Genomic DNA, 18,666 nt, shown 5'->3' on the forward strand with positions numbered 1-18,666 from the left:
AAGTATAGCTGTGAAATAAATGTAGTGGAGTAGAATATATACAATTTCCCTCAGAAATGTAAGTATAAAGTATCATAAAATAAATACTCAAGTAAACTACCATAAAACTACGTACAGTACTTGAGTAATATAAAGTAATAGTTACTGTCCATTCCAGCTTATGTTATCCTAACCGGTAGCCTGACTGCAGAAAGTTGCAATGAGACAACCAATAATAATAATAATAGTAATGAATGTCTCTAAACCATTAATAATGCCTCATCAGAGATTCATATACAGTATCTCACAAAAGTGAGTACACCCCTCACATTTTAGTAAATATTTCATTATATCTTTTAATGGGACAACACTGAAGAAATTACACTTTGCTACAATGTAAAGTATTAAGTGTACAGCTTGTATAACAGTGTAAATGTGCTGTCCCCTCAAAATAACAACACACAGCCATTAATTATTTTTATATAATTAGAATAGCCCCACATCATCACATCCCCTTCACCATACCTTGAGATTGGCATGGGGTACTTTCCATAAAATCATCTCTCAATGCAAATCAAACCAGCTATTAGGCTAACCGACATAAAACCATGCCAATCTCTAGGTATGGTGAAGGGTATGTGATGATGTGGGGCTATTTTAATTCCAAAGGCCAAGGGAACTTTATCAGGATGCATAGTATCCTGGATCCATGAAATAACTGGCCTTTAAAAATAAAAATCTGCCTGCCTCTATGGGAATTTAACATAGGGGTGTACTCACTTTTGTTGCCAGCGGTTTAGACATTAATGGCTGTGTGTTGAGTTATTTTGAGGGGACAGCACATTTACACTGTTATACAAGCTGTACACTTAATACTTTACATTGTAGCAAAGCATAGTGTAAAGTGTAATTTCTTCAGTGTTGTCCCATTAAAAGATATAATGAAATATTTACTAAAATGTGAGGGGTGTACTCACTTTTGTGAGATATTGTACATGCTTATGTTTCTTCCAACAGGTAATCTTCATTTAAGGGTGTTAAATAGTCAAATGTACAGTGGCAAGAAAAAGTATGTGAACCTTTTGGAATCTCATGGTTTTCTAAATAAATTTGTCATATAATGTGATCTGATCTTCATCTACGTCAAGATGAAACAAGTCAAACATAATGTGTCTAAAATAATATCACAACATGTATTTGATCTTTCATGTCTTTATTGAGAACAACCAAAAAAAACTCATAGTGCTTGTGGAAAAAAAAGTATGTGAACCCTTGAGTTAATGACCTCAAAAAAAGCTAAATGGAGTCAGGTTTTAGCACACCTGGAGTCTCGTTAAGATAATGAGTTTGGAGGTGTGGACTACAGCTACTTTGATAAAAACCCCTCAAACTTTTGGAGTTTGCGCTGCAAACAAGAAATCAAGAATTGTTGATTTACATAAAGCTGGCAAGGGTTACAAAGTTATTTCAAAGAGTTTAGAAATTCACCAGTCTACAGTTAGGCAAACAATCTACAAATGGAGACACTTTGGGACTGTTGCTACTCTACCAAGAGGTGGGCACCCAGTCAAAATGACACCAAGAGCACAACGAAGACTCATCAATGAGGTCAAGAAACAATCCCGAATGACAGCCAAAGATTTGAAGGCATCATTGGAACTGGCCAACGTCTCACCACGAAGGAAACCACTGCTTACTAAAAAGAACATTGCTGCACGCCTAAAGTTTGCAAAAGAACACATTGACACTCCACAGCGGTATTGGCAAAATGTTTTGTGGACTGATGAAAAGATAAGATTGAACTATTTGGAAATACCACAGCACTACATCTGGCGTAGAAACGGCACGGCATATCATCACGAAAACATCATCCCAACCGTAAAGTATGGTGGAGGAAACATGATTTGGGCCTGCTTTGCTGCATCAGGGCCTGGCCACTGCCATTTTGAATATTGAATGAGTGTGTTCAATAAAGATATTAAAGGTCAGATTTTGTTATTATTTTAGACACATTATGTTTGTCAATACCCTTGACTTAGATGATCAGATCTCATTTTATGACAACTTTATTCATAAAACCATGAAATTCCAAAAGGTTCACATACTTTTTCTTGCCACTGTATCTCACCCTTTTCTGGCAGGTTTTACAACAGTAACATAAGTAGCCTTATGTATATTTATCCTTTGGGCTGTTTTCAGAAGAGGCTAATTTTGTACTTAGAATACAGGAGCAGCTGTTCACATGGCAGGTTCAATACGTTAGTGAGGGGAAATACAGGTCTATTAAAAGGTTCCATGTTAGGTGCCCGGATAGCTCCGTTGGGTAGAGCGGGCGCCCATATATAGAGGTTTACTCTTCGACGCAGCAGTCCCGGGTTCAACTCCGACCTGCGGCCCTTTGCTGCGTGTCATTCCCCCCTCTCTCTCCTCTTTCATGTCTTCAGCTGTCCTGTCAAAATAAAGGCCGAAAATGCCCAAAAAAATAATCTTAAATAAATAAAAGGTTCCATGTCAACATCTTACCTCCATTAAACTGTCCAGAGAACCAACACTGTTCCTCGGACCACGTTGCCCTGCACCCCCTCCAGGAAGTCAGGTTAGCAAAGAGTGGAAGAAAACAACCACTTAAGAGACAGTTCACCCTAAAATCAAAACGACATAGGTCTGCCTTCTCTCCAATACAATGGAACTAGATGGCACTTGGTTTGTGGTGCTCAAAGCGCCAGAAACATACATTTAAAAAAAACACAACAGCAATGTCTCTTTCCAGAAATCATGACCCAGTTGGGAGCAGTTTTACGTAGAAACTATTTTCTTTCTACAGTACCATAGTTCCTAGAGAAAACTGCTCACAACCAGGCCTGTGGAGTATCTGGAGTAACCAGGTCATGGTTTCTGGAAAGCAACATTGCTGTTGAGTTTTTCAAAACAATCTAGACTGATGAATAGCCTAACTGGTAAGGGGGGGGGGACTGGGGGTTTGAGTGGTTCTTTGCTAATGTTTCACTGCTGTAGGGTTGGTTCAAAACGTTCCTTTTACATTCATTTCATTGCAACATGTCACCATGCAGAGGTCAAAGAGATTAAACTGAGGTGACATCTGACATTTCTGATGCAAATGTTCATTAAAGATGCAAAAGTGTTGAAGAGGAAGTTTGTTCACAAGAACAGCTGCAAACAGAAAGCGAGTAAAGTCAAACGGAAACAGGAGGGGAATTTGACGCTGGATTGACAAATACAGTCATCCAAATTATTCTGGATTCACTGAATACAAATGCATGAAAGTCATATCCAGTATTAAATGTGCATTACTGGATAGGAAACAAAGATAGTTGCAAAATATATTTCTATAATTTATAATCCTCTGACAAAACCGATGCTCCGGTTTAAGAAAACGGGAGACAGAGCTTGGAATTAAAATGGAAGATGAACATTAGTCTACTCTTAGCGCGCAACAAGGGTTTATAAATTAGTTGTGTAATTTTTTTTTAAATGTAATGTACAGTATGTTCACTTGTACTCTGTTACAAGTAAAAGTCTGCAACTTATACAATTTATACTTATGCAAAAGGGCAGATGTATTTAATATTTAAAGTATTAAAGTACTTGTGCAAAAAAAATGGCTCCTGGGATTGATATATTATTATATATTACAATATTGTTAATACGGTTGCATGAGCAGCATTTTGCAGTTGTAGCTGGTTAGTCATGACCGGTGCAAAAAAAAAAAAATGTAATGTTAACTTGGGTAAAAGAAACTTTTTCTCCTCATTCAGTTCAACTCTCACTGCATGTAGGCTTTCTGAAAATCCTCATGTAGCCTACAGATAAAGAAATGTCATCCTTGTACTGGTGGTGCCTGTGTTTGGGAACGGCCCTAATCTGCCAGTAAACGTTTCAGGAAAATCAACAGGCAAATTTTGCAACCAAGCATTCAAAATGCTACACATTTCTCAGAAAGCTGTGAAGCAGACGACACCAAATGCATTGTTACGTTTGAATCGACTTCTCAGGAAGACCATGTTAATAACGTTAAAATATATTTCCCACGTCCTGGTATTAAACACAATGCATCTTCTAGTGCTCATGATACATTTATTTATTTACATGCACCAAAAAACATGTTTTGTTTTTTCTTGTTCTTGGTTTTTTTTAATTTTATTTAATTTTATTTAATTTTTTTCATAAAAGGCTCCAAAATCCTAACATACACAACATACCTTTTTTTCTGAAAACCTTTCTTGGACAAAAAGTAAAAAATGTTGACATGATTAAAACTGTTTAGTCACCGTGCTGAAGTGGACTGTACAGGCAACAAAGACCTTCATAAACACTTCACACAAAGCAAATGCAAATAAGTACACAATATGGCACTAACTGAACTACAGTAGCAGATGTCAGCCAACACGGTTGAGTGGGAAGGTGTCACGGAGCAGCTCACAGCCCCATCACAGAGGGAAACACAGCAGCACCTGTTGAAGGAAGGAGAGTGCTTTAAATCCACTCTGACTCAGTTTCCCATGAAGCCGTCTACTCTGAAGTCGCTACGTCATTAGCATCTGCCCCCACATGTAATTCAATGTTACGTCGTACTTTTTGGGCTACCTTGACCATCTCCGGTGTCCGATTCCGGGACTTTCCAGTCCATCTGACGGCCTTTTTCGTACAGTCCCTTCAGGACCTTCCTCACTTCGTCGTTCCCTCCTCCGCGACTCAGCTCCAGGTACTTCCTGTAGAGCTGCAGAGCGGTGCGTGCGTCTTCTATGCTGTCGTGGGTTTCCCCCTGGATGCTGAGGTCTGGGAGCCACACAGACAAACGGACATTTAGGAATGCCTTGTCATTATGATTCCCACAGCTGCATCTCAACCGTTAAGCACCAGTTTACAATGCGGGTATTTGAAATGATCTAAATGATTCACTTCTTTGTATTAAAGCACAATATCTTGTTACTGTTTCTGCACTTGCTGCCACACTGCACATAGCTGTACATACTGTACATATCTGTCTATACGGATCATACCGAATATCCATATTTATTGTTTATTATTGTTTTTCTTATAATAATACACTGCATATTATTCTTACTACTATTATAATGTTACTGCTGCTACATTGCACATATCTGTACATGTTGTTCATACATTGTTCATATTACATGCCATATTTATTCTGCTCTTATAAGGTAACTGCTAATACACTGCACACATTTATATTTTATTTATATTACTCTAAACCACCTTCTGAAAACCAACGGTATACTACTGTCTACACTGCACTATATTTCTTGTCCTGTCTATATACTTTGTGTATCTCATTGCACTTGTCTGCTCTTTTTGCACTTCTGGTTGGACGCAAACTGCGTTTGTCTTTGTACTTGTACTCTGCACAATGACAATAAAGCTGAATCTAATCTAATCTTCGAGACATTTGAGACTTGAACAACTGCAAATCAACTGCAATCGACCAACTGACATTTAAGCGCCCTGCCTGTCCACAGAAACGTCAGATAATCAGTTAATAATTTGGGAGCAGACATGAAGTTGTGTGTGCTTTATTTGCTTTGACCCTGAATCTGTGCTGCGGTCTACTTTATTGTTTTCTTCCTAAAGGTGCAATCACAGATTGTTTTGGCCACTTGGAGGCAGCAGAAACAAGCTGTAAAAACATGAACAAGTTATCACGTTTTCAGTTTATAAGGTGAACTTGTTAGCGTACGGTTGCTTATTTACACATCCAGCAGACACAGATCAACATTAGCATTTATTTGGAGTCACTGTCTGTCCACCTGATGAATGTAAGTCCAATATTCACTCTTTTCCAGCTCCGTTTTTGTGTCTCTACCAACTCCTGAGGGAAATATCTGTCTCTTTAGCTGCTAAATGCTCCACTATGTTCACCAGCTAGTCTCTAACTGGGTCTGTCTGCTGTCTGGTGCTGAACAGGTTGTGTAGTGGATTGTTAGAGCTTTGCCACCTTCTGCAGATGAAAACGGCGAGCGGTGAGATGTGAAAGAGAAACTACAAAATGCGGGCTGGAAAGCTGAACAATGAGCTGAAGGACGCTTTCAAAGCTCTGTAGAGTCAAAGTAACTGCAGTCGGGTGATAATTCTCTGCAGATTCGTCACTGCGAGCGACCCCTTTCCCATCACACGCAGTCCTGCGATCTGAAATATTGATTCTAGCCGCCTGTACTTACCTAGAAAGTACCAGGCGAGAAATCTCAGAGAAATCATCCTCTTGCGGGGTAAATGGAACAGGTAGACCGTGTCGACGACTTGGTCCTTTAGAACCTGAAAAACAGCAAAGAAACAGACTTAAGTCACCTGTGATCCCCTTACAGTGGTTTTAAGTATGCACTGCCATGCACTACACAGTCAACTGTAAACTTAAATTATTTACAAAACAAATCTGACTTGAGTTGTGAAACAACATACCAGTAGATTAATAACCCGAAAGTCCTTCTGTAATCCGTGACCAACAAAGCGGACTCCCGTGTCGATGAGGAAGCGCAGCTTTAAGTACGTGGACTTCAGTGTGGTCAAATGCTTTGAAGAAATCTTTGCATCCAGGTCTCCTGGTTTGATGCCAGAATATTGTGTCAAATAGTCCACCACCTGGGAGAACAGACATTCAGAAGGGTCAGGTGTCTACACATACTACACGTACAACTTGTACTGTACCTCTTCTTCAGGGTTAATGTTTCGTAACTAATGAATAAAGACTTTTCTATGAAGTGGGCAGAAAGTACACTCTAGACCAAGGCCGCCCAATTTGGGGCCCGCAGGCCAAGTTTGGCCCGTGCTCCCTTTGGTTTGGCCCGGCATGGCATCTGACATGCTCGTGCTTAATCTCCTCTTATTTTGAAAGTGCTGTAAAATCCTAACCGTAATGATTACGAAACGTACATTTTGTGCAGCCAAAAAGTACTTAACCCTTGTGTTGTCCTTGGGTCAAATTTGACCCGTTTTTCAAAGTGATTTATATCAGAAATATGGATTTCTTTCAACCAAATTGCCCAAAAATAACATGGATGGTTCCATACAACATTCTTCAGGTAAAATGAATGATTACTTTCATTACATTTTTGGGTGTTTTATTCAATTTTATAGCATTTGAAATTTTTTTTAAATGGTTTCAAAACAGTATCCGAACTAAACTTTGACATATACCCATCTGTGATCCACTCAACATCCTCTGATCTTAACTATTAATTAAAATAATTCACAATTTCTGCTTTTTTAACTAAAACCGTATGTATAATTTCATATAAATGAGGTTTGTTGACCATGAATTCCAAGAATAAGTTTAAAACCTATTATTAAACCAGCTCAGGTTTTTAAAAAAGTGCCAAAAGCATGGAAAAAGTGACAAATACATCATTTTCAATTTTGACCTGGATGGACAAGTTCATGGTTGATGGGAAGACAACACCAGGGTTCATCTCAGTTTTACAGCAATGTACTGTAAAGCACAGTGCTGGTAAATTTCCCCATTAAATAAGTAAGTTTTATCTACAAAGAATTACGGTATTCTTTAACATCTATCTTAACATCTTATTTTTGGCCCATGGCCTTCCATCCAGATAGAATTTGGCCCTTGATATGAAAGAATTTGGGCATCTCTGCTCTAGACAAACAAGGGACAAGGGATCAATCATCGTGACCCGAGCACAAGAAAAGATCAGGAAATCTTTCTGTAATGCTAATACTTTATTTTTTATTTTTTTATCAACACGGACAAAAGGACACTGTTTAATGTCAATGAAGGCAACATGATAGAGGTAGTGACGGGGAAAAAGGTGTCAGTCAGGGGTATCCTGTTTGCACAACCTTCAACACTTCCTTTAACACGTCCCTGTATTTTTGGCTGTTTACCTGCTCCTGAGTGGAGATGTAGTCATCGATGAAGGGCACCCCCTCGTTGGGCCCCTGGCCCCTCACACAGGTGATCCTGGCCACAGACATCTGGCTGGGCTTGATGGTCGACTTGGTGCCGTCACTGCGAAGCTCTGCCTCTTCCTGCAAACACACACAGTCATAGGTCAGCTTTATTGGGTCCTATTCCATGAAGATTAAGACTTAATAACAAAAACAGTATTATTATGAGCATAAACACACTGTATAATGTGAAAATAATGTTTGATCATAGATATGAAAAACATTTTTCTCTAAACAGAGCTTAACAATAAAGCATGATTCACATTGAGGTGATTCAAGTTAGGCTATCATTTTGTTTTTTTCATAATATATCAGGCCAATATTTCTCTTTTTTTGGAATATCCGTTTGTCCATGTTTCCTTGCCAGAAAGAGAAAAGTTATTAAGTTATTTTTTTTTGTCCTGTTATGAAAGACTTCACTCCAACTCAACTCCTGTCACAAACAACGAAATCAAAAAGAATAATTTGGTAAACAGACCTCAGTAATAAAAAAGGTGGGGTCTGCGATTCTGGAGAAAGACTGTTGATATTTGAACATCCAAACAAACACACCGCCTCCCGTCAGTGCTCCTTCAGAACGTTAGCATGTGCCAGATTGACTGTCCCCCTCGCTCCCACTGCCTCTCTCTTTACACATCCATGGCCTTTCCCCTGTCCTGTGCACCAGCACGAACACAATAATGTTGTGTGGCTTGGTCCGAGATGCTTTGTCTGTTTCCCATTTACAGAGCCAGGGCTGTGGGTGAACTAGGCATGGGCCGGTATGAGGTTCTGATGGTATGGTAACCTTCAGCAAAAGTATCACAGTTTCACGGTATTGCAATTACAACTTTAAAATGTATTATTTTGAAATGCCTGGGTAAAAAAAAACACTGCACACTGGCAGGGAGAGGGATTTCTAAACTGCACGTTCTGTCCTTGACGACATAAAAAACAGCTCATACCGCAGGAATGTGACTTTTTCAAACTGCGATATACTTTGAAACGGGTAACCGGCCCATGCCTAGTATGAACACCTTTTTTTTTAAGCACACAAACAGAACGGAAAGCTAGCGAACCGTGAGGAGATATTCGCTAAATTTGACAAAACGTGTAATGGATTAGAATCGCAGACTCCACCTTTAACTACCAATGTCAAACGAAAATGGAGTAGTATATGGGTTACCGGGTTTCTAATCGACTTTTCACAACTATGCATGTGCATGACAAAGACTTTGAAGAGTACTCATTATCGGACTTGCGATGGACAGTTTGAAAACAATAAAAGGATGAAAATCTATGCAGCAGAACCAGAGATATTTTTTTTTTTTATTCCACGCATTCCTCTCCCTTTTCAAAACCTAACGCCTACAATAGCCACATTCCAACTGCGTCAGAGATTTGGGTGCGTTATGCTAGTAGCAGCTATTGTAGCTTTGAGACACTAGCCTGCAGCAGAGATGAGAAGCGAGCTACAGAGGTCTCACTTCTTTCTAACTCCACACCCCAAGATTTATTTTAATTTTCAAACTTTTAGTATTCAGCGCAAATTTATCAGACTATGCACAGCTCCCTCTGGAGCCACGAAAGGCTTATTTTTCACATATGCAGTCATACACCCCAACACCTGTAAACAGTCATCATCCTGTGTGACAGAGTGCGGTAAACACACAGTGGCATTATAATCCAGACTCACCTGGTTGAGCGTGACAAACTCCGCGTCCAGCCCCACCAAGTCATTGGCCTGCGGCATCTCGCTGACCATGAGGGGGATGAAAGTGGCGTGACTCTTCCGCTGCTTCCGAGCCAACGAGGCCTCCGTCAGTAGCACGCTGGCGTCTATGGGATTTTTAACTGAGGCAAACAGCATAGCATGAGCAAGTAAATGAATGAATGCCAACCTACAAGTAAAATCTCCAGATGTAATGTCCTAACACTCACTGCGGAGGTCGTATTTGATGTGGTAGTTCCTCTTGGCGTAATACAGAATGCCTGGCACTTTCCAGCTCACATCAAACTGAGCAGCTTCGGTCTTTGACGAACAAAACCAAAAAAAAAAAAAAAAATCACAATACTTTTACAGGACTCCAAACGTGACATTTCATTAGCATAAATTAAATCAAATATTTACCTTGTCAATTGGCTCAATTAAGAAATCATTGAAGAGGTACCACTGCTGATGTGTGACTCCCTGAAACAAAAACATTTTAAAAGTCCGTTTTCAAACGCAGATTTGATTTGACCCAGTATAAAACATCGACACTTTGGCTCAACTTTGCAGAAGCAAGACTCTCTCAGACTGTATTTTCTAATGTAAGCTCACCTCCTTTCTTTGATGGTAGGTCTCTCCCACCTTGATGTGTGCAACCAAGTTCCCACCTGTGCGAGCGTCCAGGATATGAGGCACCGTGACCACCAAGTCGTAAACAGAGGCGCCCTCCTCCTCTTCAGCAGCACTTAACTGATCGGAGACCATGTTAACGAGTCGTTAGTTGCATGTACTGTAAATCTTAACCTTACAAAAAATAAAAAATAAAGAATCAAAATCAGTGTTTTAATCAAACGCTTCCTTGCTCACCTCCTCTCCTTCGGGCCAGCTGCTGATCTCCAGTCCCTGGCTTTTGCTGATGGACATCTTGAGAGTCAGAGGGATCCAGACGTGTCGCAGATCCTCCGCCCGCGTGTCGAAGGTGATGCCCTCCATGCTGCACATGTCCTCCCCGCTACAAGGACGTACAGTTTTTGTGTGATACGTTAATTGCAGAGCTGAAACAATTAGTCAATTAGTTGCTAGACAGAAAATTGATTAGAAACTAAACTGATTATCTATAAATTGTTTAAATCAATTTTTGCCAGACGTGATAGAGACAGCTTTTCTTCTTAAGGATTTGATGGTCTCCTCTCTTTTATATCATTTTTGGCTCTTGTTTGGAACCAAACAAGATATTCAAAGGGAAATTACAATGGGGCTTTTCTTTACCGTTTTCGGATGTTTTATTGACTGAATTAATCAAAAACCTTAATCCACAATAGAAATAACCAATGATGCAACCCTATTTATTTGATATTATAAGGGATCTTACTCCAAGCACCACTCGGTGGGCATGGGTGGGGGCTCTTTGGGTTTTGCAGGTTCCTGAGCCTCTTTCTGCATGGCCTTGTTGAAGGCATACTGTGAAGAAAAAAGAAAAACAATCACATAATTCATTTAACTAACGGCAGGTCATGAATTAATCTTAAAAGTGCATTGGAAACTTGCAAGGATGGAAATGAAGCCAAAATGACATGTATTCAGTTACCTCGGCCTGAACCTTCCAGAATTCAGCCTCTTTAGCACTGTTCACCTCGCAGTTGATGACCAGCACATCTGGAAGACATCGGATGTTGCGTGTCTGCACCTACAGTAGCACGCAGAAACACTGTCATGATGCAGAATAGGGTGGAAATCAGACTGTCAGATGTACTGTCTGGTAATATGAGCTGCTGATGGGTCGGCATGGGAGCTGTAACTCACTGTGGGTTGATACTTCTCACAGTTTTCACACCACGCCTGAGTGCTCTGCTCCAGACAGATGCTTTTCTTCAAGATCTCAGCAAAGTCGTATTCCTTTACTGTTTTTTCTGAAGAGTCAAAGAGAAATGAATATGTTGTCTTTTATCAGCCCCAGGTTCCCTATACGCCAGTGTCTCAGGGCGAGACAGCTACACAAGACTATCCTTGCCCAGCAGTGTGAAAGAGCACTTTAAACGCACCTTGAGAGTTCTGTTCAGGGTAATGCATGGTGAAGAGCAGCGTGAGGGAGGAGCGGACCGTCTCCTTGCCACAGCGACACAGGCTGCTGTTCTCAACTTCACATCCAAACAGTTTTCCGATGGCGGACTCCCCAGAGGAACCCAGAGAACTGTATAAATGGATCATCGACACAACACAATCTGGGTATCGTTCAAAAATATTCAAATACTGGTACCAATACCGTGACCTCGATACCAGTTCCTTAACAATACTTTTTTACAATATCAATTTTATAAAACAAAAAGAATTTACAACATTGCACGTTCCGGCACAAATCTTTTTATTTATTTTTCAGCTCATACTACGTGAGCCCCGTCTCTGTGTGCAACAAGTTTTTCCTGCGTGTCTCTACGACGTGTAACGCTAAACAGCCAATCACAGACATTATTATTATTAGATCTTGGTAGAGGCATGCTCCTTAGGTATTGAAGTTGGGTATTGAATGATGAGGCATTTTTAGACACTTGATACTTTAGAGGCAATTCGGTCGGTGCCTAAAATCTATTGAATTCGGTACCCAGCCCTAGTGCCCGGAATACTTTCAGACTCTGTCCTGGACGTGTCAGAAGCTTTTTATTCGACTGCTCTGACCTGCTGCTGGCTCCCCTGTAGGCCTGTGGGCCCTCCTGTTCCTGTGTCTCCTGGTGGAGCTGGGTAAGGATGAAGCGGTTCCAGCTCTGGATTAAGCGGCCGAGTCTGGCCTTCCCCGTTTGCTCATCTGAGTCCGCGAGGATCAGACCCAGCGCTGAGGCTTCTGGGATGGTACGAAACGCTCGGAGGAAGTTACTGGCCTTGAGAGGAGGAGATAGAAGAGGTTGGATTGGGAAATCTACATGGGAGACAATGTGCAGTTGCAACACAATGTGGATTAGGGATCAAACTTCTGTTATTCAAAGTAACAATAACAAATATGTACCTGACATGGATCTCCTCGTGACAAATCCAACATGTGGAAGAGGAAGCCGAGCTCACAGGCCAAGCAAAACTCCTTCTGGCACAAATGATTCTGCACTAGACACCGGATTGGCTCCAGGAAATATAATACCTAACGTGCCAACACAGAAACAGCAGAAAAACAACTCTGCATTGGTCAAAAAAAACAACAATCTTTATTTAATATCACTAAAACCCTTCCTTGTTTCTTACCTGGATCATGCAGTTGCAGTAGGCGTTGGGGATGTGAGGTTCCAGGCCAGCAAACAAGGTTCTGTTGTAATGTTTGAAGTCAAAGTCCTCCAGTCCAAGTTTGGAGTATTTAATTGTGACCTGATGCCGCAAAAAGATCAAACAATATTTTTCATTTTTATACAAAGCAACAGTAAAAAAAAAAATATTTTAAGATAAAAAATCTGCTAAAAACCACAATGAAATGCATCGAACCTTTCTGTATTTTTTGGGCACCATGTAGAGGTGTGGCTCTTCATCACGCCCAATTGGTGATTCAGGGACCTGGTTGTAATTATCATAATCAAGCTCCACATCTTTAACTTTGTAAGGAACCTGAAACCAACACAGAAAATAGATATTCGATTGAAATTAGGGCTGTGCAATTAATCAAAATGTAACTGTGATTATGATTTTGGCTCCCAATGATCACAAAAACAGAATAATCGAGAAAAACAATTATTTAGCTCATTACATTTTGCAAGTAAACTCTTATTTTCTCTTGTGTTCTGAATGAAAAAAATAAAGTTTAAATAGGAAAAGTATTAAGGCAAATTTCACAGTTGTGTTTTGTTTTTTTTACTGTTTATTTAACTTTTTCCACTGTTTTTTTAAGTTCAATAATTGCAACATCTTTCCAGAAGTCAACGAGTAATCATGTTAAATTACCATGATTTCAATATTGACTGAAATAATCGTGATTATATTGTTTTTCCATAATCGAGCAGCCCTAATTGAAATCTATGTACAAACGTGACACTGCTAATTAGTTTAATTAGTTTGTTTTCCAAATCTGAATATAGTGGAAATGACACAACACTAAGGCTGTTAACAAAATATGTGTTTTGTTGTTTATGTGTTTAACCATTTCATGTTTTTTGATGGCTTCCACAACAACAAATGGCTGATGTAAAGTAAAGATCGACATTGTATGTTTTCGACATGCCTGGTTCCGTGGCCGGGTACGAGGATTTGCTGCGTAACCAATGAAGCCAACCGTTTTCATTGTGCGCAGGATTTCTGGGTCCACGGGGGGAGCTCGTCTGTTGGAAAGAACAGTGTTTTTAGAGGAAAACCTTTAATAAATGGGAGCAGTTAAAAAATAAACAGGGAACGCTCGCTACTGGCCAAATGCTGTAAGTGATACCCTCAGATGCCAGTTTATTAGGTACACCTAGCTTTAACGTATGCAGTCTAAACAACAGCTACATGTACATCAATAAGGGTAGACTCATATTAGAAAAACCTTGAAGGTAAGATTTATTACAGGATTGTGGTACATAATAAACTGGTAACTGAGTGGGGCTACCTTTGAAGGCTCTCAAAAATGAATAAGCACCATCTGATTGTGCTATTACATATTAACTAATCTCCCTGGCATGGGAAAGTGTTTGTTCTTCAGTGTTTCCCCTGAGCAATGAGAATCCTTTTTTAGACTGAAAATGTGTCACGTTTTATTCAACGAATACTTTTTTTTTACACATTTGCTAAATCGCTTTTATGAAATCTGGACAGCAAAACTAACATAATTTTTTTTAATACAGATTTTATACCAGTTAATCAGTTATATCCAAATGTGATGTGTGGTCCTCAACTTGTTTCAAATGGTTCCATTTGTGACTCACAACATGACAGAGTCAAACACTGACATAACTTCAAGAGAACTATTTAGTCATAGCTGCAGAAAAGAGAAATGAATAAGTTCCACGCCATTTTCATGGTATGTGCAGGGAGATCATACATCCCAGTGTGATGTTGGTTTGATGTTGACATGTAAAAGTTCACCACAAGTTAAAAGAAAAAGCTGGCAATGTTCTTTATTACTGCTGTTGTCGGCAAATCCCACAAAGCGACTAAAACCAACAATGCGTTCATCTGTCTCTCAATACTTTCCAACTTCCCTATCTTGTCTATTGCACCTAGTCCCAAGCCCATTGGTTCCCACAGAACATGTCACTAATATATAGTTTCACTTTTAATAAAGGCTGAATAAGTTCCTAAAACAGTTGGTATTAAAAAACGTATTTGCTGGGAACAATTTGTGGCTGCAGATTTGGTGCACTGGTGATTATTTCCAGCAGGAGGATGGTGTATTTGAGGTCGACTTCAGATTAACTGTAGTGCCCATGAATTATATAAAAATGGGACATTTCAACTAGTGCACAGTGTGGCTTACTGGTGTGTTTTTAAATGTGTGTGGACAATTATGGAGCTCTAAGATGCAGAGGAATAACTTACATAATCTCTGGATACACCGAGAATACATATTAGTGTTGTTGCTTTCATTTAGCGTTTCTAATTACCAGTCATACAAAACCAGCTGAGGTAAAGACAAATACAGTAGTATACTCCTACCTGGGGCTGGGTGTAGCCACTGCAGTGGACCATTCCGACAGCAGCTGCTCTGTGCTGGTCAGTGGCATGGGGATAAGCGAGAGGGGCAGCAGGTCGTGGTTCCAGTCCAGCTGAGGCAGCGTGTCCACAAGGCAAGGCAGAGCAAACTCTGTCTCCCGGGAGTAGTCATTAAATGAAACCTCTGGAGCGTCCGACCACAGGTGCACGCATCCCCCAGAGTCCCCGAAGGCCAAGGCTTGTTTGCTGGACGATACGTCAAAACTCATGAGCACCTGGCCCACAGTGTTGACGTGAAAAATGTCTGCCATATTGGCGAGTCCAGTGGGCTCACAGAACTGGCACTGACCTGGACGAATAAACAGGAGGTGGAACATTACTTCCAAGCTACATTCAAAATTCAAGATTCCTTTTATTGTCATTCAGCAAAACACAGAAATGTAAAGCGTGAACGAAATTACGAGTATCGCTCCTTCTAAAAACGCAGATAAAAACAGCGTAATCAATAGCGCTCTATGAATATATATAAAAAACAGAATAAATAATTTCCAGAAGAATATTTGTCCGTACGACTATGTGACTATGACTATGCACTTGAATAATGCAACTATGAATAAATAGTATTGCAATTAGCATAGTAAAGCACAGTTTAGTGGTGTTATGTGACAGTATTCAGGAAACATTTTCACTCAATTAGCTGAGTTACTAAGGTGGTAACGGTAACTAAATACTGGTACATGTAGCCTGGACAGTTACTGTAGTTACTTAGGTATTAGAGTGTGATGCTAAAATACTAAAATGATGTTATTATAATGTTAAGCATGTGTCACATTTATTGACCAAACTCTCCAAGAGAAATAAGTCTACAAAGACACTGATAACAGAACTGGCATGACGGTAACCCCACTTTGCCTGGCTGATACCTGTCTGGGAGATGATCGCCAGGCGTGACGTGTAGGTCGGAATGAAGCGCAAGAAGAGGGGGTCCACATGCACCTGAAGGGGCGTTACAGCTCGCATCATACGGAGGTCATACACCATGAGGAATCGGTCGCACGCCAACCCATTCATCCCTCGGCTGGAGAACCCGCACGCAGCCAGAAGGTTTCCATGAACGTCGAAGTCTGAGAGGCTGCCAGAGAATGCATCAAACTCATGCTCCGTCTTGAAGCTACGCAAGTCCCGAAGGGTTATCTGTTTTTAAACACAGGGTGAATGCGAGTGCTCTGTAAACCAGAAAAATATTTTTCACAAACTGATTTGATCAAGTCGTCCTTACCTTGCCAGAGGTGTGTCCACAGAAAAAGAAACGACCGGTTTGACGCATTATTGCCACTCCAGGTACCTCAACAGAGAACTGTCAAGTGCGCATGACAAAACAGTAAACAGTCAATCACTTGCTTTTAAGTATGTTATTCTTATATTAAATGGCAAATTATATCATGTTGCCTTGTGATGCATGCATAGATAGTTCTGGATCTTGATAAACTTTATCCCAATCTCTCACCTTTTGAGTTTCTTGAACCGTATTCAAGTCAAATTCAACCGCATAGTTTTGTAATCCACCTATGAGCAAGGTGTTGTTATCGGTCATGAGAAGACTGTGCATATCAGCTCCTTCCTCCATCCTGGAATGCACGCATACATTATCAATAATCATAAACTTGAATCAATGAATTCTGTGAGAGAATACATAAGTTTAAGGCTGCAGTTTGTCTAAAATCAATCTAATCAAAGAACAAGGACATTTGTTCCAGTCAATACTTTGTGACACTTACGGGTAATCAAACATAACAAGGCCCCCACGAGTGTGGCATTTAAGGTTACACTTGGAAAGGAACAGGACGCCTGTTTCCAAACTCTGAATGTGTCTGATGTCATCTGCTGCATGTGCTTGGAAAGAGGAGTGGCGGCCCATTGTAGGTCCGAAGAACGAGGTCACATGACCCTAAAGAGAATAATTGAAGGAATAAGTATTTATGCTTCTTCATTAAGCTATCTTAATTAAGCAGCCGGCATGTTTTAGAAAGTCTATATTCCATTATAATCAATTCATAATCTTACTCTGTGGTTTCCCATCCAGAGCATTTCCTCCTGGAGATCAAAATGTGTTGCTGTGACTGGGATGCCAACTTCTGAAACTGCACTGTGTAGCTCTGAGAACATCCCCTCCATGAGGTGCACAGACTCGGGGCCTGTCACGGCAAGCCCCTCTGGGTCAAGCTCCACACCCTGCAGTAAACTGGGGTTAAGGTGGGGGTCCATGGAGGGCTCCATCCCCGAGTCCAGAGTCCCGTGAAGACTGGGTGGGTACTCACCCATCCCAGCGTCAAGACCGTCAAAGTTCATCATGGGTACAGCTAAATCAACCTGCAGAGGAAAGACACCTTCTGTAAACAATAATACCACCCCTCACTAATAAACTAAAAAAAAAGTTTTTAATAAACCAAACTCTTACTCTTAACTTGTATCGACTCATAAGGTTATCTTTAGGCTAACTTTAATGTTAGCTTTGGCTTGGCTAACAGTAGCCCCAGAAGCTAACGATATAGTGAACTGCTAGAAAAAGGCTTCAAAGCCAAGGTTGCATTCACTACTGAAATGTGTCCAAAAAAAAAAGCTAAGTTAATGTTTCATCACTTAGCTAGCTAGCTACAACAGTTGTGGCTCATTATTGGTCAGCTAGTTGCCGTTAACGGTTAGCTTATTTAGCAAACGTTAGCGTGAGCCAGACAGACAGCACATTTTGTCAGTTGCTATCCAACATATACCCACATTACTGGAGAGTTTGTGTTTCAAAAATAATGAACGATTTGAAATATCAATATAAAGTTTACACCGACCTCCTATTGTGATACGATTTACCGTAGAGGAACCCATGCTCACTGCCTTCACAACAATAACATGCACACACAAAAAATTAAAAATTAAACACTTCCGGAGCAAACAGGGGTGCGTTCAAGACCCGCAGTGTCCCCGCAATAATATTACTCCTCAGCATTTATCTGACAGCTATTAGTAACTGGTTACTTTTTAGTTCAAGATTTATACATAAAACATATGATCAGTTTATAGAATATAAATTGTGATAGATTTACTCCCCAACAGTAGGCTATATCAGGTTGTTAAAATCAACTCAACTCTACATAAATATATCAGTAATATATTTCAATATCTGTGTATGATGAATAGAACTCTGAACGGGGACATTTTACATGAGTACTTTTGAGATTCCAAGTAGCCTACATTTTGCTGTCACTACTTCTGTAGGCATACGTAAGATTTTGAACAGAGTATTTTTACTTTTAATGGAGTACTTTAATACTGTGGTATTGCTACTTTCACTCAGGTAAAATATCTGAGTAGGCTAACACCACAGGCTATTAGTTTGAGATAATTTAATGAATTGCAAATTTGCAGAGCTATGAATCCATAGAATCGACGAGTCGATCAACAGAAAA

The 18,666-nt window shown here is 40.2% G+C and overlaps 1 protein-coding gene across 3 annotated transcripts; it reads right to left on the reverse strand.

Annotated features, from left to right (window-relative positions):
* Positions 1-4,163: 4,163 nt before the first annotated feature.
* Positions 4,164-18,191, reverse strand: pan2 (poly(A) specific ribonuclease subunit PAN2). 3 transcript variants are annotated; one of them, XM_031290262.2, is made up of 26 exons: positions 18,049-18,191; positions 17,270-17,575; positions 16,984-17,153; positions 16,713-16,833; positions 16,485-16,562; positions 16,129-16,399; positions 15,209-15,554; positions 13,800-13,896; positions 13,070-13,189; positions 12,836-12,955; positions 12,606-12,734; positions 12,281-12,480; positions 11,650-11,798; positions 11,411-11,517; positions 11,196-11,294; positions 10,980-11,068; positions 10,475-10,619; positions 10,220-10,357; positions 10,028-10,087; positions 9,838-9,928; positions 9,593-9,750; positions 7,855-7,998; positions 6,415-6,594; positions 6,177-6,270; positions 4,585-4,776; positions 4,164-4,451 (listed from the first exon to the last, which is right to left on the reverse strand). In XM_031290262.2, exons 2-26 carry the CDS (start codon positions 17,555-17,557, stop codon positions 4,417-4,419), a joined length of 3,621 nt encoding a protein of 1,206 aa, XP_031146122.1. In that variant the 5' UTR covers positions 17,558-17,575; positions 18,049-18,191; the 3' UTR covers positions 4,164-4,416. The 3 variants fall into 3 exon arrangements, with proteins under 3 accessions (XP_031146122.1, XP_035863693.1, XP_031146120.1); XM_031290260.2 differs by having other exon boundaries at positions 4,417-4,451; positions 4,573-4,776; XM_036007800.1 differs by lacking the exon at positions 18,049-18,191 and having other exon boundaries at positions 4,573-4,776; positions 17,270-17,557.
* Between the last annotated feature and the right edge of the window lie 475 nt (positions 18,192-18,666).

Source organism: Sander lucioperca, chromosome 12 (assembly GCF_008315115.2).
Source record: "Sander lucioperca isolate FBNREF2018 chromosome 12, SLUC_FBN_1.2, whole genome shotgun sequence".
Classification (NCBI taxonomy): Eukaryota; Metazoa; Chordata; class Actinopteri; order Perciformes; family Percidae; genus Sander; species Sander lucioperca.

What these genes read in the sequence shown, in the direction of transcription:
- pan2 (XM_036007800.1), bottom strand. Translation starts at nt 17,557, where the DNA reads ATGATGAACTTTGACGGTCTTGACGCTGGGATGGGTGAGTACCCACCC. An exon ending in TACAGGGGAGCCAGCAGCAG is followed by an intron (nt 11,799 to 12,280) that starts GTCAGAGCAGTC and finishes CCATTTATACAG; the next exon opens with TTCTCTGGGTTCCTCTGGGG. An exon ending in GCTGGCCCGAAGGAGAGGAG is followed by an intron (nt 10,358 to 10,474) that starts GTGAGCAAGGAA and finishes GTCTCCGATCAG; the next exon opens with TTAAGTGCTGCTGAAGAGGA.